The sequence below is a fragment of the Anguilla rostrata genome, chromosome 4 (assembly GCF_018555375.3).
Source record: "Anguilla rostrata isolate EN2019 chromosome 4, ASM1855537v3, whole genome shotgun sequence".
Classification (NCBI taxonomy): Eukaryota; Metazoa; Chordata; class Actinopteri; order Anguilliformes; family Anguillidae; genus Anguilla; species Anguilla rostrata.
The window spans coordinates 57,833,422-57,856,257 of record NC_057936.1 but is presented as its reverse complement, the minus strand read 5'-3'; the positions used below and the strand labels follow the sequence as shown (position 1 = coordinate 57,856,257).

The window sequence follows — 22,836 nt, the reverse complement described above, 5'->3', positions numbered from 1 at the left end:
TAAAGTGGATGTTGGTAAACACCTTCAGAATGTGTTTATGTTTGAGAAGAAACATGTCTTGTTCTTTCTGATATTGTCAAACATAGCAATAAATACAGCATAATTCATATGCCCATTTTATTTTCTATTATGGCCAAGATCTAAAACTATTTTGGCTAGATCGTGTTCAAGTAGCTTTAATTCACAAAAACATTGAAGATAAGACTACAATTGAAATAGTCTCAGTTTCTACTTGGATGCGCCTTGCTACGATGAGCAATGCGCAGCCTTTTTCAACCGTGTTTCCAGCACAGTCTATTTGCAAATCATAGGTGATTAAAGTGGTTTGGTTCTTTCAGTTGAGCATCATTGAATGGTGAGTATCACCAGCCTGGGAGATAAATTCAAACAGTTGTTTCGACAAGGAGCGGCTGGGATTACAATCTCAAGTGCTGCAAACCTGATTTGCAGGCATTGAGAAGATCATGTGGAATGTTGAGCGTTTGTTTGTTTGTTATGAAATAGTTTAAATCTGCAGCGGTTTGGTCGTCGCTTTAATTTTGAATATGGAAGACCATGGATTCTGTTCAGGTTGTGGGATGCAGTTTGTTTTTCAATGTTGCTCAGATCAAAATTCGCGGGCAGGTAAATGCACACAGTGGGTTTGTTAGCCGCTTTTGAAATTCTGTTAGGCGGAATTGGACACATCATAAATCAGTTCGTTAATAATTCTAATGTATGATACTTGTTTCCGAATTTAAACATCATGGAATAAAGGTACAAGGGAATTATCTCCATTGAAATTTAACTACACACAATTTGCATGCCAGTCCGCGTCATGGGTAAAGGAATTTCATTCGAAACCGGGCCAGGAAACCAGGGAACCGTAGGCTACCTGTCAAGCAGGAAACAGTTGATGACTGGGAAATGTTTCGACTGTTGTTTTTCTATAGGCCTACATATAGGATGCGATTCGTTTGTACTAACAAACAAACTAACACATTGGCGTCGAATTAAGTATATTGTGGCTCTTTTTATTGTGACTGGCAACTGGTTGATGTGATCTAGACTAGATTTTTCCATGTCTTCAGGTTTTGACGGTATGTTGCTCAGTGAAAAGTCTTGAAGAGGGGAAAAAGTATTTTTTTTTCATAGTGAAATATAGGCTATAGGTGAGTATTATTTATTTTATTTTTTCGATTATGTGGTACCGTTTGTCAGGCAATGGAGAGGGATGTTCAAGTCCAGATTTAGGCTAATGCAATTTTGTATACACTAGACTATGTAACGTAGGCGTCTATGTGTACTGAATCGTTTAGCCTATCATCGTAGGCTACTGGTATTATTTCAGCAACTGTGAACCCTATGATTAGACCTCATTGAAATTAGATGTATAACTGTAGATCATCTTCAACCGTTTAAAAAGAGCAGATTCACCAAAATGCAGAATTCTTCAAAAATGTGCTTTTCAAGTTCCCGCTACTGCTCCATACTGCCTATTCTTTAGACTTTTGAAATGTACCTCCTTGGAGTTCTCAAAATGGGGAAATGTTTTAACCATGCAAATCTGTAACCTGACCTAAATGTGTTCAATCTTACCAACATATGATAATGGCAGAAAAGGAGTGACATATAGGCTATGCTGTTTGTGAACTCTGGACTAGTTGGGGAGTGCCTTTTGCAGAGGAGAGGCTGGGCTCAGGCTTAATTGACTCCAAGCTCACTTGGATTTTCAGAGATGGAGGAGTTGGAACAACCTGTGGTTAACACATCTATGAGTGACCCCTCTTCTTGGGCCAACTCTGACCTGGACCTGGACTCGGATGCTGTTGAGAATTTCAGGAGGAAACTCAAGTACTTTTTCATGAATCCATGTGAGAAATTCAGGGCACGTGGGCGAAAACCATGGAAGCTGATGTTGCAGATTCTTAAAATTGCCGTTATTACAATTCAGGTGAGGATGCCTTTTTGGATGCTTGTCATGAAATATGAAACGTAGATTTGCATGTTATTGTAATTATTCAAAGCTGACTCCTTTGTAAAAAGGCAGTGTCTGACTACTTTTGTTCTTATTTCCCTCAGTTGGTCTCTTTTGGACTAAGTAACCAAATGGTTGTTACATTCAAAGAAGAGAATCTGATGTCATTTAAGCATCTTTTTCTGAAAGGATATAATGACCAGAGCTCTGGCACGTATGCTGTGTACACACAAAATGAGGTGTATGAGCACATCTATTTCATAATTGACCAGGTAAGCACAAAGATGTTATTTCATTTGAAGCTAAAATTCATTTTCAGTATTTGTTGTGAAACTGGGGAAATAACATCTAATGAAAATCAGCTGTTTAAAAGTAATTTATCATATTCCATGGTCAGAATATAGTTTTCAACACTGTAAGAAGAACCTAGGCTATATCCTCGTGTTCTACTTTCATTATCATTTGCTGATTCTGGTATGTAGTGCATAGTGATAGTGTCACTGAATGCATAATGTGATAAATGACTGCAGTCTCAGCAGTTCCAGGAATGTTGTTAGACGGGTCTTGTATTTTTGTTAAAAAATCAGGTGAATGTAACTACATTCTACCTTAAGTCATTCTGTGCAGAAGTTGTCATTCTGTTAAATTAATGTAATGTAATCATAACCTATTGCAGTAAGGAGACAGTCCTGAAGTTATGGAATAAATTTATTCAGGCTACTTGTCTGACACTGTTGTTTGAAGGTCCAGAAGACTGGATTCAGATTGTGGGTATATTCTCTAGAGGTGATAATTAATTGACTACCTAATATTTCTTTCAAATTTTTAACCCAATTATAAACATTCAATTGTAATAAACACGTTTCTATTATTGTGACCTGTTCAGCAGATAATGACAGAATGGGCATGTATCCTGCACTCATTAATATTCATATCTGTGAGACACGTCATATGTAAGCCAGTCTCTGTTGCTACGTTAGAGCAGCTTGTCCTGTGCAGAAACATTAGACTACCAGGCAACACAAAATAAAGCAACACTAGCCCAAATAAAGCAAGGGGTTGATTCCACATATATAGGCTTAAAAGCTATTTAATTATCACTAGCTAATGAGGGGCCTACTTACCGATACATCACGCGTCTGTTCTGCCACAGTAAGGAGCAACAGGAGTCACTTGCAGCAACAGTTAGGAGGGAAGTGAAGGGAGGGAAGGCACTGCACCATGCACCAGCGCTTGCTTTTTAGCAAAGCCATATTGGTTTGTGTCGATATCTGGTGAAGGCTTCCTCATGAAAGTGGACATTAACTTGGGGTTATTGCAGTATTACAGTGCCTGCCTATATTTTTATTTTTTTTGTCAGAATCATTTAAAAATATTTCTGGGCCATTTTGTAGATACATTTTTTAAAATTAAAACGGCACATAGGCAAAGAATTCACAGATTTCCGTTTCCTGGACATTTAACCATTTCTGAACTTGTAAAAGGGTGATAATGCGTTAACGCTAATTTTCAATACTCAGACTAAGAATAAAACCACAGTATGCACGACACCTCCAGTATTAACACTATGACCTTTATTGACATTGCTAGGGAGAGAGAGACAACATAGGCCTAATTCTGCAAGTAGCAAGAGAAGTTGTGAAAGACTGTTACGGCTGGCTCGACTGGCCGCAACAAACAAAGTCCAGATGCATCTAAAACACGACAGAAACTGATCTAAAAACAAACCCAGACATTTATTAATCTAAATAACAAACAAAAACACACAAAGTTCACAAAACAAAAGCTCTCCACACAAATCACAAACCCCAAAATAAAACCTCCACAAATCACAAGACCCAAAAGAAAATCTCCCCTGCCTCATACTACTGGGCTTATATATTGGGCCATAGGCAGGTGGAGGCAATCAGCCAATTAGGTAATTAAGCAACTACCTCCACCTGCACTACCCAGGCAAGCAGAGGCAGGGGACGTAACAAAGACTATCTCACTTTGTCATCTTTCTCCTTTTTGGTTATTGTCACAAAACACTGTATGGTCATTGAGAAACTTCCTTCAGTTAGGACAGCAAAAGTTAATAATTTATTTGGTTTTACTAGCTGGTGTCCATTATGCAGTCATTTCACAGAGGACTTTGCTTCATGACTGCTGTTTTTATTTCTTGAGTTATTTTAACATTTCTGTTGGCATATTATCTCAAGACTGAATACCCATGACTGTGAAATTATTTCTTCCTTTTAGTATTTACACCTGCATAACATCACTGTGGGAAACCATGCTTATGAGAAAAATGGTGGAATCTATACACCACTGTCCCTCTGCCAGGATTTCTATAAAAATGGAAGCATTTGGCCTGGGAATGAGACCTTTGACATTGATGCTCAGATTGAAACAGGTATCAGAAACCAATCTGAGTACTCTTTCTTCATGCAGATTAAGGAGTTGTCTGGATTTGCAGTTGCAGTTGCAATTGCCTGTGGAAAAGCCACAAAGGTCATGGAAATGATTACTACTTGACTTGTGACTGCTAAAATGGGAAGTGGGGCAAATTTTTACTTGTGCAGTGCTGTGTTGCACTATTTTTCCAAGAACTGTGAGTTCTTATTTCAGTTTAAATAAAAATGTGATTGCATTGTCATACTGGGGCATGGTCTAGATTTTAAAGTTTGTATTGTCTTGTTTTTTCTTACAGAATGTATTGAAATACACCCACTAAATCCTTCAGCAGAAGCTAAACTTGATGCAACTTGGCTGAATTTCACTCTGTACTTTAAAAGGTGTGGCCTCTTTATTCCAGTCTGACCACCAAATATAATGAAACCGGCTTCTGATGTACCACTTTAAATCAATATGGGAGAGCCAGCGACATGCATTTCCTTGTGGTTTTTAACTGGCTATGGGTTGCAAATCTTTGCATATTTAGCACATTTTTCAAAACATTTGTCACTATATTCTTCACATCATACCCTAACCTAACCACCTCAACCCCCAACATAAAAAATATAGTGTGACAGTTGCAACTTAACATTCCTGGGCTGGCATAAGGAGAAAACTTGTGATGAATCAAGCTCAATAGGGAGAACTCATCCTACTCTGGTCAGCTAACACTATGAGATGATGGCGACTAGCAGTCAAGTTGATTTTTCTGTCAATCTAAATTAGCTCAAGGCTGCTTGTACTTGGGAGGCAGACGGCAAGCTCAGTAAGCACATCAGGACTCAGGGCAGCTATCCCACCTGATCATAAACACCGTGTTCAAGGGAGGGAAGCACTGGGTTTTCTTTTCCGTGTATGATTTTCCTTTGTCATCCAGACTGTTATCTGTGGATATTGACTTCACGCTGAAGGCTATAAATCTTCAGACAGTACGCCATCACGAGCTGCCGGACTGCTATGACTTCACTGTCATGGTAAGTCATATGACCTGCCACGTATAGCCTGTGGAATCTGTTTTAGATGGACCACAATTACTTGGCGATAACAGGCATATATCATTTTATTTTTGCTGAGTTTCTCTATGTTTTATCAATTTGCCATGTATTTTATAAACGTATAGCTTAAATTAGATAAATGTGTAAAATGAACATGCTGCAGTTAACTGCTGCATTCTCTGGAGCTTTATTGGTGTGCTGTTTACTGAGCAAATAAAGAGCTATAGTTTGGTCTGTGAAATCTCACCTTTACACTTGACACTTCTTTTCTAACGTTGCCTTTATGTTGGGAAACATTAACAGATAACCTTCGACAACAACGTTCACAGTGGAAGAATACAAATTAATCTAGACAATGAAGTTGACATCAAAGAATGTAAAGACTGGAACATAACAGGGGCATGTAAGTAATGTGTTGGTTTGTTTCATATTTTTTATTTTTTTTGGTAATGTATTGCTGCAGTATACATTTTGGACACAAGGTGGCAGTTTGATCATGTAAAAAATCTAAACGAGGCCTGATGAGGGGGAACAGAACGCATCAGTTCAAGGTAAAACAGGATTTTTGTTTGATTCCTTTTTAAAGTGCATTCCCATTCTCTCTGCAGCTGCCCGGAACATCTACTATATCTTGCTTTTTGATTCCTTCATCATTTTAATCTGCTTGGCTTCCCTAGTTTTATGCACCCGATCAGTTTGCAGTGGGGTCCAACTTCAGTTCGTAAGTACAGGATATATTCTGTATGTGTCTGGTTTGCAGAGTAAACTGGCCTTGTTCAGAAGATGAGTAAGATTCTTTATTGAAATATGGTTAGATAACTTAGAGAAATGAAGACATAACATATTAATGCAGTCCTCATCTAATTGTTTCTGCGTAATCTGTTTCAGGAATACGCTGCCTTTTTCCAGACATGCCACCATAAGAATGTGAGCTGGTCTGAAAGAATGGAGTTTGTAAATGGCTGGTATATTCTTATCATCATCAGCGACTCACTAACCATTGTTGGTTCCATTCTTAAAATTGAAATTCAGGCAAAGGTAAGAACTTTTTGCATGTGTAAATCTTTGCTTCGAAAAGAAGTGCATACTAGCAGAGAAACAAAATACAATTAAAATTGTGACACTTGTTTGCATTAATGAGCCAGTCATCTGAGCCAGAATGATTAGATTTTTCTTTTCTCAAAACTGATAGTGCTCAGTCCTGTGTTGCACATAACGCATGCTCTCATGTATCTGTTAACTCTATTTGATACTTTTGGTCAGGTAGTCTATACCAGAAGCAAGGTCTGTAACAGTAAATTAATAAATAATAATTCTAAAAAATAATAAATAATTCTTATTTTTGCTTGTTCGTAGGGAGACCAGAATGTTTTTTACTACATCCAAGACTGATTATCACTCTTGAAAATGAGATTGGGCTTTTCAGTGATTAAAATAATAATAATAATTAATTTTTTTGCTTTTCTTTCAGAATTTAACAAGTTATGATGTCTGTAGCATTTTGCTGGGGACAGCCACAATGCTCGTCTGGGTTGGAGTCATTCGGTACTTGGGCTTCTTTAAGAAATACAATGTAAGAACTTTCTCAGTCTTTGTATGTATATAGTATCGGTGTCTGGACATCCAGTGCTAGAAGAAGGTCAGTGGTTGTAAAAATGGGGCTCCAGTGCCTGCGGAGGACTTGGAATCAAGTTTCTTTTATCCTTTGCTTCCAACTACTCTGTAGAGCAGGGGGTCCAATCTTTTCTAAAGTGCTGGTGTGGGTGCAGGTTTTTGTTTTAGCCCAGCACAACAACACCTGATTCAGCTAATTAATGATTTATAGTCTTCAATGAAGACATTTCAGGTAGAATCAGGAGTCTTAGTACTTGGCAAAAAAATAAATAAATAAATAAATGCTCTCTGGCACTTTTTGGATAAGTTAGGACACCTTTACTTTAGAACCTTCTACTTTATGAAAAATCATCATTTCCATAAGACCTGTTTCCATTTTACATCTACCCTATCCATCTACATCCGAGCCAGCCCTAGGCTTTTGGAGGCCCTAAACAAGAATATTGTTCTGGCCCCAAAGTGTCTCCAAAAAAAATAAAAATGATTGTATGGCCCATGGATAGTTATGATGCTAAATGACTGTATGGAGTGTTTATGCCAACAGGCAGCTGTGATCTACAGCTAGGGCATTTGCCATGCCATGCTGCCATACTGATTAAAATTGCAACCATTATGCCACAATACATTGACTGACAATATGATGTAATAATGTTGACCTATCATGACCCATCAGAATGTAAGGAGGTTGGATTTTTCTAACTAGGACACTTAAATTTCAGATCCTTATCCTGACCTTGAGAGCGGCTTTTCCAAATGTGATCCGGTTCTGCTGTTGTGTGGCCATGATCTACCTGGGTTACTGCTTCTGTGGTTGGATTGTTTTGGGGCCTTACCATGAGAAAGCAAGTATTCCATCAGAGGGATAAATGCAATGGACAGTTGACATTTGCACGTATTCTGTAAAAAACTGCCTGCTTCTCTTATTTTCCAGTTCCGAACCATTAACACTGTGTCGGAGTGCCTGTTTTCCCTCATCAATGGAGATGACATGTTTCCGACTTTCAAGAATATGCAACAGAAGAGCTACCTGGTCTGGCTGTTCAGCAGACTGTACCTGTACTCCTTTGTCTCACTCTTCATCTATATGGTGCTCAGCCTCTTCATCACGCTCATTACTGATACATATGAAACTATTAAGGTAAGATTTGTTTATTTTTTTGCGCATCCATTCTTTTTGGCTTTGAGAAATTATATGGACACCCACTTCCGTTCTTTATTTCAGCAACACCAACGCGATGGTTTTATTGAGACGGACCTGCAAGCATTCATAGGAGAGTGCAAAGACCCCCCCAGTTCAGGAAGGTACAGGGTTGAAACAAGTTCTACATGCTTCTGCTGCTGCTCTTCCAGGTGAGGAGCTGTAAAGGAAGTGGATTTGGGATTTTAACTGGGATAAATGACAACATTCATACTGAAGTTATTAGGAATATTAAGAAAACATAGAGTCCCGCAATGTTACTGTTTTGATAAATCATGAATTAAAAAAAACAAATTTTGAGTTTCTACTCATCCTTATTTCTCAAGCAGGTTTTATGCTATTGTTACATTTTACATGCATTTCTATTGCCAGGATTTGATTTTTCCTTGAAAAGGTTCAACAAGGATGTCAGTGATGTTTTGTTACGCATTACCGGCATGTTTAATGATTAATCCACTGTTCTTTAAACATTGCTGAACTTGACCTTTGTTTGAAATTTGAACCAAAATAGGCTCTGGCATGTTACACCACATCACATTTGTTTTCATAGGGTGAAAAAAATGTATTCGCTTGATTTAGCAAACTTGTTTTTCCCTTTGTACAAAACTGATCTACTTGTGAGTGGCAGTCCATTCATAATTTGTTTTTGCTGTGTTACAGGTTTGATGAATCTGAAGAGAAGCTACAATGTTAGGCTCAGGAAGTTGTGTTTTCTGCAGCCATTGCACATTTGTCTCAGATGCCAGTGAAATGAGTGCCCTTCTGTTTACATTCAATTGTGTTAATGAGTTCTCTTTCGTTTACGTTCAGTCGTGTTAATGTATAAACCATGCTACATATTACAAGTACTTGAATGTGAAATATCAATATTTTCTATGAAAAGTGAGTATTATTAAGATTTTCAGTAGCCCAACAAGGCTCTGCAGTGATACATTTTTCTCTTTCTTTTTGAAGTGCCTGCCTTAATAGACTTTACACTTATGTTGCCACAGCTGAATGGAAATCAAAATGAATATGTTGACCACTTGAATGTGTTGTTCTTTTGTATCAATGGCCATTCTCAAATCACCTCAACGTCACCCAGTGAGGGAGGACCCAAGATGGATGGATAATTCTGTTCCTCATCACAGAAGGCTGCAAACACCTGCAATCTTTACAAATTAAACCGTACTCTAGTGCAATAACTACATTGTACAGCTGGAGGAGGATGTCAGGATAAAACGAAACAGCTGGCTACGTGCAATACATAGACTTTTTTTCAATGGTGGGACGGGCCTATTATACTATAACTACTGGACATTTGAAATTGCCAAATGGAGGAATTAACCATTTACAGTAATATCCCCTTCAAAATAAAGCATTAATTCATTAATGTGATTTGGCGAAACGTAAGAGGCTTGTTATGTTTGCCTTGTGATTTGTACACACAGCAACCATTCCACATTCAAGCATACCTGAACTCTATATATCTGAATTACTGTTTACATACATTTTCAAAAGGGTTTTTGGTATGATTTACCTATTTTGGGGCACTTGATGTACAAATTTGAAATGTTAGCATTTTCAATCCAATGAATACTGCAACCAAAATAGGTTCCATGATGTGGGCCACCTGGAAACAACATAAGGACTAGCAGGTAATTGGCCCAATCATAAATCTCTATTGGTATCTTAATAGAAATGGAGTTGGCGGCGTAGAAAAATAACCACTTTCAGATTTAGTCTCATGCATACAGAGCATGATTTCTAAAAGCAGGACAAGTCATTTGCCCAATATTCCAGGAAGTTAGGAAACAATCTGACAACACTGACATGCGCACAGGAACACAGCTGAGTGAAGAGTTCACTGGCGTATATGAGAAGGGCTAAGAATCAAAATAACACTAAACTTTGATAGGGAACTGAAAACACACAAAGGGAAATTTTACGTCCATCTTTGGTGACTAACTATTCTGTAATGGCCTCCACATCAGACCACTAAATGCCTGAGAAACCGCAACAAACCTGGTTTGCCTTTGTCCTGGAGAATAGGTCCTTGCTCAACTCTGGTTATATCATGTCCTCAGTCTTTACAGGTTGAAAAACAATTTATTTGATTAGGCTGCATAGTCATTGGTATGTAGCTAAAACATTAACGTCACCTATAATCAGGAAAAGGTTGATCAACAATTTGTGGATATTCAATGCTGAACAAACACATATGCTATATGTACTGAGGATTGTGGGTCAATCGTTTTCCCTTATTCCAGAGGACAGGCTAAATTGTGGATTCAGTAATAAAGTAGTTCAAATCCAATTGTAATTTGACAGCCATTGCGTTCCATCAGAAGCACGGTAAATTAAAGTAACCCAATATGTAGCGGCTTAATATATTATTTACAAAGGGATCTCACGGGCACTGGATGGTATACTGATTTTCAGGAACAACTTTCCTCCAGGTTGAAAAAGAAAAAAGCAGGCACGTTTCATCAAACTTCATCTTGGAACAAGGCCAACACGCACCTCGCACACACGTGACCCTCGGGTTGAAACTCCGCAGTTACACTAATTTGGCATCTGACCTAACGCACGGATATCTTTAAAAGGATAATGGACAATGATACGGATTTTTTTGTGAAATATAACGAAGGAACTGACTCTGTACGGTAGGGGTTTTCCCTGGTGGATGTATTTTTATGTTGTGACGTTAAGCTATTTTGATATTGTGGTGTGAAAAGTTTAACATTTGGCTGCAAGTGAAACGGAAATTAGGTCGACGACAACATTTTGCACTCATGCTACAAATAATTATGTGCTTAAGTAACCGACGCATTTGGATAAACAATATTTCCAGAGACAAAATTCGGTTTTGCAACCATTCAATGTAAAAAAAGAAGAAGATGGGTTTGAAATTTAGCCTATATGTAGCCTAAAGAATGAAAGGCTATACCGCGCCGTAAGTTATCAGTTTCCTCATGAACTAGCTACAATGCCTGCGCTAAATATTTGCAAACTCGTCCTGTTTCAGGTTAGATGGTATTTTTTAAATTAATTTGTAAATGCAAAAAGCAACTGGAGTAATTATAAAATAGCCTTAAGCCGACGGTATGAAGCATACTGAGTTGCGGTTAACTTAATAATTTAGCTATTTTTGTAGTGGTTCGAACAGGAAACATGACGTGTTAAGGGGGGCGATTTTTGTTATTAAAATTTTGAGACGCTAAAATACGCAAATGCGACTAAGTGCTAGATGCAAATTAGTTGCTGGAATAACGCCTTATTACCAGAATGGCGGATTGTTAAAACCCTTATTTTCGGCAAAGTTCTATTGAAAATTTCAATGTTTACGTTCCCCTTTTTTATTTTCAAGTATCATTTCATAACATGCCTGTAGCATGCTGTCTGTTTGATCTGAAGAAAATATACTGGTTAGGTGGATTTGTTAGGTTTTTATACTTTTTATTTGGAATTTTATTTATTTTTGTTATTATCTTGGCTTGTGTATAACTACAGTTTGTGGTATATATTTTCTTTGGAGAACTGACTACTTTTATTGGTTTGCAGCACTACAATTACCCACGATATGGCGAATGAAGAGGATATTCTGAAAGACGATCTCAGATACTACTTCATGAATCCGTGTGACAAATACAGAGCGCGTCGACAGATTCCATGGAAACTCGGGGTGCAAATATTGAAAATCATCATGATTACTACACAGGTGGTATAGGCCTATATATATTGATTATGGCTATAGCCTCTGCATTTGAGACCCAGTAATCCCCGACCATTACTAGAAAATTATCAATATGCGGGGGTTTCATTACTGATACAAATTTTCGTTGTTACCCGTAAAATTAATCTTTTAATGGTTGGTTTGATGTTACATTTCCCACAACACTGAAATAATGAATTCCATGTTAGAATTCATGTGCATCAAAATGATAAGGTACAGTAGTAGTTATGGAGTGACTTCAGTTGTCCAAGTGCCCAACTATCTTTTCAGCCAGATACAGTACTGTACATACTGCACATGGATCTGGGGTGTCTCCATGCTGGAGAGAAGGTTAAAGAGCGCGTTGCAGAGCTATGTTTTGTTAAAAGAATGTATTTGGCTACAGACATCATAGTACCTTTTGAAAATTATAAAAGTACTGGGTCATGGTAGGTTTCCAAACTTAGAATTCATATGACTAGTCCCTCTCAACAGACACTACAATTATTTATGGTTTGCTTTCATTTTCAAAGCTTGTCCTTTTTGGGCTGAACAATCAGCTTGTGGTTTCCTACAAGGAGGAGAATGCTTTGGCCTTCAAGAACTTGTTTCTGAAGGGTTACAGTGGAGTTGATGAGAATGACTACTGTGTGGCAGTATACTCTCAGGAGGATTTTTATGACCACCTCTTTTATGTGTTTGATCAGGTAAGTTTGTTTTTCCCTCAAGTTTATTTTCTGTTTCATAATATCAATGTCTTTTTACGAGAGGTGAGAAAGTATTAGCTGATTTGTGTTTGTGTGTGTGTGTGTATGCACTACGTGTGTGTATGTATGTATGTGTATATATATATGTGTGTGTGTGTGTGTGTGTGTGTGTGTGTGTGTGTGTATAGTTGTAGTGTACTAATTGTCACAATATTGTGATATTAACACTATGTTATGTCCTGTGTTTTTAAACAATATGCAAATAAAGTAACTAAACTAGCTAACTGTCACCACCTACTGGTGATGCTCATTAAAACACAATAATCGCTCAAGTGAAAATTTGTTTACAGTAGGTTTAGTGTCATCCACCGAAAGCTTGTCAGTTCAGTTCTGGAAACTGGTCCAAAAATAATATAAATAAATTTCCTGTAGCTGATTTTCTTTTCTGCCTTTTATCCATTTGTATGGTATTTTGTACTCTGTCTCTCATTGTACTATTATTGTTGTTGGCTGTGGATTCTGTAGACTGAGCTCTCCTGAAAAAAGAGACTCAGTGAGACCTCCCTGATTAAATAAATAAATAAGTAAATAAATGCAAATAATAATCAGTGAATTGTGTTTCCTATAGTACAGGCAGTTAAAGAACCTCACCGTGGGTCCTGTGGGCTATGCTGAGGATGACAGTAAGCTGGTGCCCCTAGTCATCTGTAAGGAGCACTATAAGAGAGGCACTGTGGAGCCATCTGATGAGTTTTATGACATTGATGCCCAGATAGAGAGAGGTGCTGCTCTTTTGCTGGAAATAAATAAGTAAAATAAAGCATATGTATAAAACTGGTAAATGTCCAAACTTGAAAAAGTCTGGTTTTTCACATTTATTTATGAACTTCATTTTTATGAACTGATAAATGTCCAAACTTGACAAAAATCTATTTTTTTTCACATTTATTTTTATCTTGCAGTTTGCTTGTCACTTGATCCCACGAGTCTGGACAGCTGGAAAACAAACAATGAATCATTTTTTGTCCTTGACTTTTACAGGTAAAAAAAATGGAGATTTTTATTGACACACAAATATTTTGCACATCTAAATAAATGTCACCTTGTTCTATTTCTTGTAATGCAGGCTTATAGGTGTTACGATCTCCTTCCAACTTAAAGGAATCAACCTACAAACAGTTCGCTCCCTTGAGTTGCCAGACTGTTACACATTCTTTTTGACAGTAAGTTTGTGAGGTAACGTGATTTGATGAATAACCTACCACCTCAGGATCCGTGTTATAAACATCTGTTTGAGTATTTTTGTGTAAATTTCATTATGTAACACTTTATTTTGTTTTTAGATTACGTTTGATAACCATTCTCACAGTGGAAAAATTAAAATCCTTTTAGAAATTGATGCTATCAGCAGTGCTTGCAAAAACTGGAAGATTTCAGGAACTGGTAAGCTTGGTCTTTTTACTGCATACCAAGTCAACCTTTATTAGTGGATTCGGCTGTATATTAATGAGTTTAATGAGATGAATTTTCAGTACTTTTGTAAATAAAAACTGTCTAATGCACCAGATATTGATTGGGTGATCTGCTCAATTTATTCTCTGAAGTTCCAGAGAAGAAGGTATAGATTCTCCCCTTCCCTGTATTGTATGCTAAGAGAAATGGTTTTCTATTTTAGCTCAGAAGAACACCCACTACCTTCTGGTGTTCGATGGCTTTGTTATTTTGGTCTGTCTAACCTCTGCGGTGCTTTGCACCCGATCAATTGTGCTGGCAGTGAAATTACTTCAGGTAAACCTCATTGTTTCCCTTTGTGCACCTGGGTAATGTAGTATCTTTGGCATAGAGATGATCTGATGATTGAGCATTATTTGTCAGATCGCACAGTGGAGCACCATTGCGTGACAATTGAGGCAGAGTGTTACACATTTCTTTACCTTTCCTTTCACAGAGATTTTCCACATTCTTTCATGTGCACTACAAGCGTAAAGTGTGCAAGGCTGACCAGAAGGAATTCTTCAATGGGTGGTACATCTTGATCATCATCAGTGACATTATGGCAATAGTGGGATCTATACTGAAGATGGAAATACAATCTAAGGTAGTTTTTAAATTAAAGGCTGAACGTGTATTTGTTTCATGCAGGGTTCCTTGTTTGTTGTTGTCCATTAGTGTTCGGTCTTCACAAACCATACCTGCAACCGTTTGGATTATTGCATGGGATTGTTACATTTCCTGTACATTTCCCAATACATTGTTTTCTTGCTATTTATGGTGTGTGATTCTTTTAAGTTGCTCTAAAATGTTCAGCTTATTTTTTAAGTTACAGTTTTTAGACAGAGCCAGAAAATGGCAATTTGCCTGGCAAATGTACTCTTACATTAATATACCCTTACAATTAAAGCCTAAGAAGTCACAAGTGGCCCTTCGCAATCTGCCATGACCTTGTACATTCCACAAGTCAGTTCACTTACATTGATCAGGGTGAATGGTATTTAATGTTACTGTTAGAATTCTTTTTAGTTACTGAATTGTATCATTTTGTACATATGAGTGTTATAGTATGTCATCTCTGTTTACACGCCAGGAATTAGTTGAGTATTTGGATAATACAATTTTATTACAGAGCAATAAATTGATGGTTACCTTGTATCTCCTTGTTCCTCTAGTCACAGAATGTTCTGCTCGTATTGCTCACTGTTAGCCTGATCATTGTTTTGTTCCTACTCCAGGAAGCTTAATGTTGCAGCCTCTGACCTGCTTTTATAGTGCACTTATCTCACAGCACTGCAGTATAATTCAGCCCTCTTTTATTGTTATGCATCTTTTATCTTGAAGACAATTGGCATTCTGCTGTAATTAGAATGGTAAAGAATATTACAACTTGCATAATGTTTAAATGAATTAGCTGTAGTCTTTGGAACAAGAGAGCAGTATCCAGAGGAGGAGAGGTGGTTGAGCTGCGAAAGTTGTAAACGTTGAACATGTTCATGTCGAATTGCCGTAAACTAAAATAGCGGTTCTTTTGTCACAGTCCTTGCAAGACTTTACTACGTGCCATGGGGGAAAATGAAAAATTAAAAAAATGTTTTAACCCCTTTAGAGCCTGACCAGCTATGATGTCTGCAGCATTTTCCTGGGGACCTCAACCCTGATGGTGTGGGTTGGAGTGATCCGATACCTTGGATATTTTCAGAAGTACAATGTAAGAGAGCATAGCCCGTGCGAACGTACAGTATCACGAGTCTTAAAGGTCTTTACACTGGGACTTCCAGGAGGAGATGCTGCAGTATTTGCTGTGATTTCCAGGTGCTCATTCTTACCATGAAGGCAGCGTTCCCCAAGGTCCTGCGCTTCTGCTGCTGTGCTGGAATGATCTACCTCGGCTACACCTTCTGTGGATGGATCGTCCTTGGGCCTTACCATGAAAAGGTGAAGGTGTTTTCTTGTTTCTCTTCCACCCGAAACCACCCAACTATGTAAACGGATTACTTACTGCCCTTAATCAATGCTGCTAACCAAAGGTTGGAGGTACTTGGGTGTTCACCATTCGGACTGAATGTTCAGCATCATGCATTTAGCACTGTCCAGTCAAGCCAATATCACGGTTGTCTCTTCCCTTCCATGTTTGGCCACTTATGTGTAGGATAGCATCCAGTAGTTGTTCAGCATATCTTGGAACTCTTCCCGTAAAATGCGTTACATTGTACCTGCTATGGCCTGAAGTGATGAATGCTGTCAAAAGGTGGCAGTATTTCTACAAGTTCTGAATACCTCTGAGCTCTTTTCATGGCAAATGTTGCTTTTCGCTTAGTCTGCCCCACACTAACAGATTTTTATCTAGTGTATTTGCAGCTACTCTGCGTGATAACTCGAACCATGTGAAATTGCACATATACACCCCTACGCAACCTTAGGTGGTGCAGACTTGATGTGTGTCCTATTTTATTCTACTTTTTCTTTTTGAATCAGAAAGCCCCAGTTATTTTTTCGCCACTCTTGCAAAGTTGATATCTAATTTCAGACAAACCATGTTTGCTAGGCATGGCCAGTTGCTAATATAATGACATTTATATGTTAAAAGCCCTTTTCAGATGGGTTGGGCACCCCTGGCCTTGAGCCTATGCTTTGTGCATTTTTTTCCACACCGGGCAAATATTTAATAAAATGATTGAATCCTTCATATATACAATAGCTGTGCTGTATACGTGGCTCCCTGTGTGACTATTACTGTGCATAATTTTCTCTCTTTGCTGTTCCTTCCATGTTCGTGGGCTGCAGTTTGAAGGCCTGAGCCGGGTGGCGGAGTGCTTGTTCTCTCTAGTGAACGGGGACGATATGTTTGCGACCTTCGCTCAGTTCCAGGAGATGAGCGTGCTGGTGTGGGTCTTCAGCAGAGTCTACCTGTACTCTTTCATTTCGCTCTTCATCTATATGGTGCTCAGCCTCTTCATCGCGCTCATTACCGACGCCTACGAGACCATCAAGGTACTGCAGCAAGATGTTGTCCCAGTCATTAGCCATGATGCACACGTGCACACAGACACATGCATACATACATACATGCCTACATGCATGCATACATACATATATACATACATACATGCATACATACATGGCCTTTTTGTTGGTTACATGTATATATTTACAATGAGAGACAGTGTTTAATGTCATCATAAGCCCCATGACTTAGACTAGTCTGACTTTTTTTGTTTTGTTTATTTGAGAATGTGTTTTCCTTTTACACAGAACTACCAGAAAACAGGTTTTCCAGTGACAGATCTCCAAAAGTTTCTGAAAGACCACAAGGACTTCCCCTGTTCTGAGGACAGCCGGGAATTGGAAAGAGACTGCCTGTTTCTCTGCTGCTGTAGAAGGTACAGTGCGCAATATCTGCCATCAGCGGCAGAGGATCATTTCCTCCACGTCGAGGTTAGCCCACTGTAGCATGAGAAATGAAATTAGCGGTCAGGAAAAATGCGGACACACCCTGCAACGTGCTGATTACAGGGAAACCTGGGATGACTCTGGGAAAAATCCTCCCTCTTGGCTGTAATTGTCTCATAATTAACAAGCAGGCATCCAGGCGAAAGTGCAACACTGCGCAGTGCATGTATGCCTTCAAGCATATTGGTCATTGAGGTTCAATTTGAGTATCTTGAGCAGAAGCTGACTGAAACATGTACTCTACTACATTAAAGACTCATGCACACGATATACATTTTTTAAATCACCAACAAGTTGACGGCAACTAAAGCTGACATTTAAAAAAAAAACGAACAAACTTGACAACAGTAAAACTGAGGAAGTCGGGGGTGCACACCACCAGGTTTTCAAGACCAGGACTCTGCCTTTGGGTGTGACATCCATACATTCTCTATGCTAATGCTGCTTTTAAAGGGCGTATAAATAGGCTTAGCAATATTTAACATGTACATGAGTACATACACTTAGTGGCACCTTTATTAGGTACTAGGGGTGGGGAAATACATGTACTTGTCGATGCAGATGACAAAAAATTGATTATATTAATTCTATTTTTAGGTTTGCAAATGGTTTATTCTCCTGACAATTGTACTGAGAACTATGATAGCTAGCTAAATCCTACTGATGGCACTATGTGAACAGCACACATTTGTAACCGTACATTGATGTTCTGTTGTAACAGACAGAAGTGCATCACGTTTGCTTCTGTTATATGGCTACAAAGAGATCTGACATTCTTGGGAAGAACATACGTCAATAAAATGGAAAGCCTGTATTTACCCTGCATCTTCATTGTCGCTAAATTCAAAGTTTGTTAGAGCTATGAACCAACTCCATTTTAATTTTATTTGGAGGAATCAAATTTTTCATAGTATAAAGGATGAAGGATGTTTGAAAGCCATAGTTTTTGAAAGTATGAATGCAGTTGAACCGGTTGAAACAACACCGCTACTATGAAAGCAAGTGTGTGGCCCACTTTGGGCTTTTCAGTATTGTGGGGAAGAAGGACCTTGACAGAACTTGTAAATTATGCAAGCTTTGCTGCAAGAAGTTGAAGTACTTTGCCAATTTTACAAACATGAGACCTCACCTCGCTTGCTATCACCCAGTATTGAAGGAAGTTGAATAGCCTGTAGTAGCGAACAACCAGCACACACCAACCTATTTTATTTCAAAAGACCTGCACTCATCATCACAGAAAACAGGGGCTTTCACTAGATGATCCACACAACGGAGCCCAGGTACAGCCCATTGTTTTTTTCACTGACAAAGCGGTACCCACTCTGTGTAACGAGACCAAGGAAAACATTATGTGGATCAGTGCTTTCGTGATGATCGACAGATTCCTCGAGCAGCAGCCAGCTGTTTTCGCCGCTCTCCTTTGTCCTCAGGTGTCCTCAACCAACATTTGCGCGCTCAGTGAAACATGTCACCAACGCCGAAGAAATGGTGAAGGCCATGTCAACAAACACCACCACTACGTTGTCCGAGATCTCTCTATTGCATGTACAACTCTTCCATGACACATAAACCAACTTCAACCAAGTCAAACGCAGTCAGTGAAGATTTGACCAAGAGATACACAGGTGTACTGGAAAATAATATAGCCCACACAGCCTCAGCCCTCGACCCCAGATTTAAGACACAGCGTACTCTTACAATCTGGTCCAAATGCTTTGCTGTATTTCTACACTAGCCAGTGGTGGACGATAAAGTACACTTTTCTACATTAATTTAATTTGTAATTAATACATTTTTTCATTTATTTTAAGTTGCTGAAGGACAATATGCAAAAAAGCTTTCATTTCAAGTATTTTTTTTTTTTTGTATTTTCATCTTGTTTTTATTTTAGTATGAAGAAATGTTTGTCCATCTGAGAGCTGTGCTGCTGTGTTCAAATTGCAGTGGACTACCCTGCCAGCTACATGTTTCATGCGTTACGGGCCTGTTATGACTGATGCACTGTGGTTCAGTTTTTGTATTGGTTTTCATGCCCTTAAAAGCCTGAGAGGAGGCGCTCTACTATGCAGTATATGTTGAAATACTTGACATTTATTTACATAATAAAATAAGTTAAAAGTAAATTCTATTTACATTTTAAATTCATTTAACTTTTTTTTTTGATGTGTAATATATTTACTGTGCGATGTATTCAACTGCTTACTGCAATCAAATCTATTGTATAAAATCGATAATTACACTAAATTCGAGAATCATTTTGAAATTGTTGAAATTGAATTGTGACCCCAAGAATCTAAATTGAATTGAATTGTGTGATTACTAGATTTCCACCTCTAGTTGACTGGCTATAAAGGGATGCTGATGGTCTATGTATGCTGTGTCATTCAAATTATGCTCAATTGGTATTAAAGGGCCTAATGTGTGGCAAGAAAAAATCCACACATTACACCTCCACCACCGGCCTGCACCATTGACACATGACCAGATGGATCCATTCATGCTGTTTATGCTACCTGACCCTACCCCCTGCCTGTTGAAGCAGATATTGAGATTTGTCAGACCATGCAACATTTGTCCAGTCTTCAAACCTACTGTTTTGGTGATCACATTCCCACTGTAGCCTCATTTTCCTGTTCTTAGATGACGAAAGTGGAACCCAGTGTAGTCTTCCGCTTCTGTAGCCCATCTGCTTCAAGGTTCAACATGTTTTCAGAGATGCCCTTCTGCACGTCGCTGTTGTAAACAGTTGTGGATTGAGCAACTGTGGCCTTTCTGTTAGTTTGAATGAGTCTGCACATTCTCCTCTAACCTCTTATAAACAAGTTCACTGAATTTTTGTAATCACTCCATTTTCTGTAAACTCTAGAGGCTGTACTGCCTGAAAATCCCAGGAGTTGTTTCTGAGATCCTGGAACCACCACGTCTGGCACTAATAATCCTACCACGGTTACTTTGATCATGCGTCTTTCCCATTCTAATGTTTGTTCAAACAAATAAGCCTCTTCATTATGTCTACATGCTTTATGTAATACTGAGTTGCATCCTATTTGCGTTAACGATTAAGTGGACCTAATAAAGTGTCCACTGATACTTGCATGGACAAATGACGTTCCCCCAAAACTGGACTCAACTACAGAAAAATAACAAAGAGCAATCAAACTCCCAGCTTGTTTCTTATTTGTATGGAACGAAATAAATGCGAAACGATCATTTTATAATGTTTAGGGTCTCCATCATGTTAAGTAATTAAATATTTCCTTTGCTGTGTTTCTCTTTGTTTTGCTTTCAAATGTTTCAAAGAGTTTGGGGGACCGTGAAATGAATATATCAAAGTAGGTCATACAAATCTGATAGCTCTTGTCAAATTATTGTAAATCAATGGCTCCTTGTTGTGCAGTGGCTTGTTAACGGATATAAAATTGTGTAGAAATATTAAAGAAAAAACATAATTTTTTGTTAGCAAGTCCAGACAAACCTAGGTAATTCAACCAAATCAGCCATCTGCTGCAGGGCTGTTTTTCATTGAAAGACGGTTACCTAACCCCCCCCCCCCCCCCCCCATTCTGAACGGTGCTAGGTGGTGTCAGAGGAATCCAAATATGTTTCATATCCAGTGCTCACCAGAGAAAGTATTAGCACTGGTTTTAACCCATAGTATTTTTTACAGTATCATTCAAATTTACACTGTATTCAAAGAGTTAAAAATTATACATGAGGAAAAACATCCTACAAAATACATAACAGGCAACTGAAATGTTTACCACTCAGCATTCTTTACTGGCAAGTTGATGTTGTGTGTAAATTGAGAAGGGTCTCTTGCAAGTAGTGTGTGTGAAAGCTGAGCTGATTGGATTAGTCACTCTGAGTAAAGTGCTTTCTTTTGCAATTTGTGTATGTTTTATGTAAGTTTTTGTATATTTGGTTAGTGGTAAGGTTAATTTTTTATCCACGTTTGTCTTTGCATTTCTTGATTATTGATCTAACTGTCATATAAGTGTTAAAATATTAAAATGTTCATATATTTATTTATAGTGAAAGACATTGAGCTTTTGCTCCTCTGCTGTAAGCATTATTGCCTAACAATATAAGAGCTGACATACTCTTAACCTTCACAGAATATAATGTTTCAGAAGACAATAGTGGACTTCTGTTTATCTGCAGAAAGGTTTTTGTCACTCTAAGCAGGGGATGGATTACAATTTAAGTTAATTTCATTTCAAGATATGATCGCTGAGATGCGTCTGCCAGGAGTGCCTGTCTCAGTTTCATTCTTGCTGAAATTCTTACCTTACAATGAAATGCCACATTACTGTATCTTCCGTCACTTCCTTTGGAAATCTGTGCAGTGCACTGTCCTTTTAAATGCCTTGGAGGTATGCAGATGATAGAATGTGGGCAAAGAAATGTTCCCTCCATTATATCACTCTACCCTGTAAGAGGAACACACTTTGTATTTATTTTGCAGTTTTTTGTGAGCATGTCTCACAAACAGACATTTTGGTGTAGAATGCAATGTGTATAAATCGCCCATCTGAAAGATTGTGGGAGATTCAGTCTAATTAATGCTTGATCTGTTTCCTTCGTGCAGGCCTCCGAAAGATGATGACATCTTGCTTATTAGCTGAAGACGGCAGCAACAAAGGCCGTAAGGACTACTGGAAGAAGTACTGACTTGGGAAGGGATTATAAGAGTGTTGCCTGCCGAAGTAACATGCTATATTGTATGAGCGACATGTTCAAGATAATAACAATTAAGATCATTCTACCGATATAACCATTGTTTTCCACAGGGAGCACGTGAAAGCTCTTAGTGACAATGTTTTGTATAATGTATAATTTCACTTTAAACTGATATCTAGGGAATAGACATATCCGCTCAGCATTAGCCAGAGAAAGTGTACTTAATTGTATCAATTGATTTTGTAATGACAAATAATTTGTAAAAATGGATGCCAGTGCAATTAAGGATGGAGAGCCACTCCATTATGGTTTACAGTAACTTGACTACTTGTACAATAAAGGCGTTGTTGCTTTGTGTTTACACTGATGCATCACTTATGTGCATTAATTTCTATAAATCTAAATGTGAAGTGCAAAATTGCAGAAATATTAGTACATTTGCTATCATTTTCCAAAATAATACCTAAATATTTGTATTTATATGCCAATATCTTGAGAAAGTATATCTCTAGAAGATGCAACAAACATGGCTCAATTATTGTTACTCTTTTTGCTTTTAATGTAAGCCACACAGTTACTCCATGAAAAATGTTACACTTAAAACATTTATT

General features: G+C 38.2%; 2 protein-coding genes across 7 annotated transcripts; both read left to right on the top strand.

Annotated features, from left to right (window-relative positions):
- The first annotated feature begins 3 nt into the window (after positions 1 to 3).
- mcoln3b (mucolipin TRP cation channel 3b) lies at positions 4 to 9,601 on the top strand. Of its 3 annotated transcripts, XM_064333470.1 has the most exons (15): positions 390 to 624; positions 1,071 to 1,151; positions 1,716 to 1,933; positions 2,062 to 2,229; positions 4,199 to 4,352; positions 4,650 to 4,734; positions 5,271 to 5,367; positions 5,692 to 5,791; positions 5,997 to 6,109; positions 6,277 to 6,426; positions 6,860 to 6,961; positions 7,722 to 7,844; positions 7,934 to 8,140; positions 8,225 to 8,352; positions 8,861 to 9,601. In XM_064333470.1, the coding sequence occupies exons 3-15, from the start codon at positions 1,718 to 1,720 to the stop codon at positions 8,892 to 8,894; spliced, it is 1,677 nt and encodes a 558-aa protein (XP_064189540.1). In that variant the 5' UTR covers positions 390 to 624; positions 1,071 to 1,151; positions 1,716 to 1,717; the 3' UTR covers positions 8,895 to 9,601. The 3 variants fall into 3 exon arrangements, with proteins under 3 accessions (XP_064189539.1, XP_064189540.1, XP_064189538.1); XM_064333469.1 differs by lacking the exons at positions 390 to 624; positions 1,071 to 1,151 and adding an exon at positions 4 to 355; XM_064333468.1 differs by lacking the exon at positions 1,071 to 1,151.
- A 1,069-nt stretch (positions 9,602 to 10,670) lies between these two features.
- Positions 10,671 to 22,592, top strand: mcoln2 (mucolipin TRP cation channel 2). Of its 4 annotated transcripts, none has more exons than XM_064333461.1 (14): positions 10,671 to 10,845; positions 11,744 to 11,900; positions 12,428 to 12,601; positions 13,230 to 13,383; positions 13,564 to 13,642; positions 13,728 to 13,824; positions 13,945 to 14,044; positions 14,277 to 14,389; positions 14,550 to 14,699; positions 15,702 to 15,803; positions 15,908 to 16,030; positions 16,880 to 17,086; positions 17,348 to 17,475; positions 18,976 to 20,814. In XM_064333461.1, the coding sequence occupies exons 1-14, from the start codon at positions 10,790 to 10,792 to the stop codon at positions 19,112 to 19,114; spliced, it is 1,779 nt and encodes a 592-aa protein (XP_064189531.1). In that variant the 5' UTR covers positions 10,671 to 10,789; the 3' UTR covers positions 19,115 to 20,814. The 4 variants fall into 4 exon arrangements, with proteins under 4 accessions (XP_064189531.1, XP_064189535.1, XP_064189533.1 ...); XM_064333465.1 differs by lacking the exon at positions 18,976 to 20,814 and adding an exon at positions 22,134 to 22,592 and having other exon boundaries at positions 10,674 to 10,845; XM_064333463.1 differs by having other exon boundaries at positions 10,684 to 10,840.
- Positions 22,593 to 22,836: the final 244 nt, after the last annotated feature.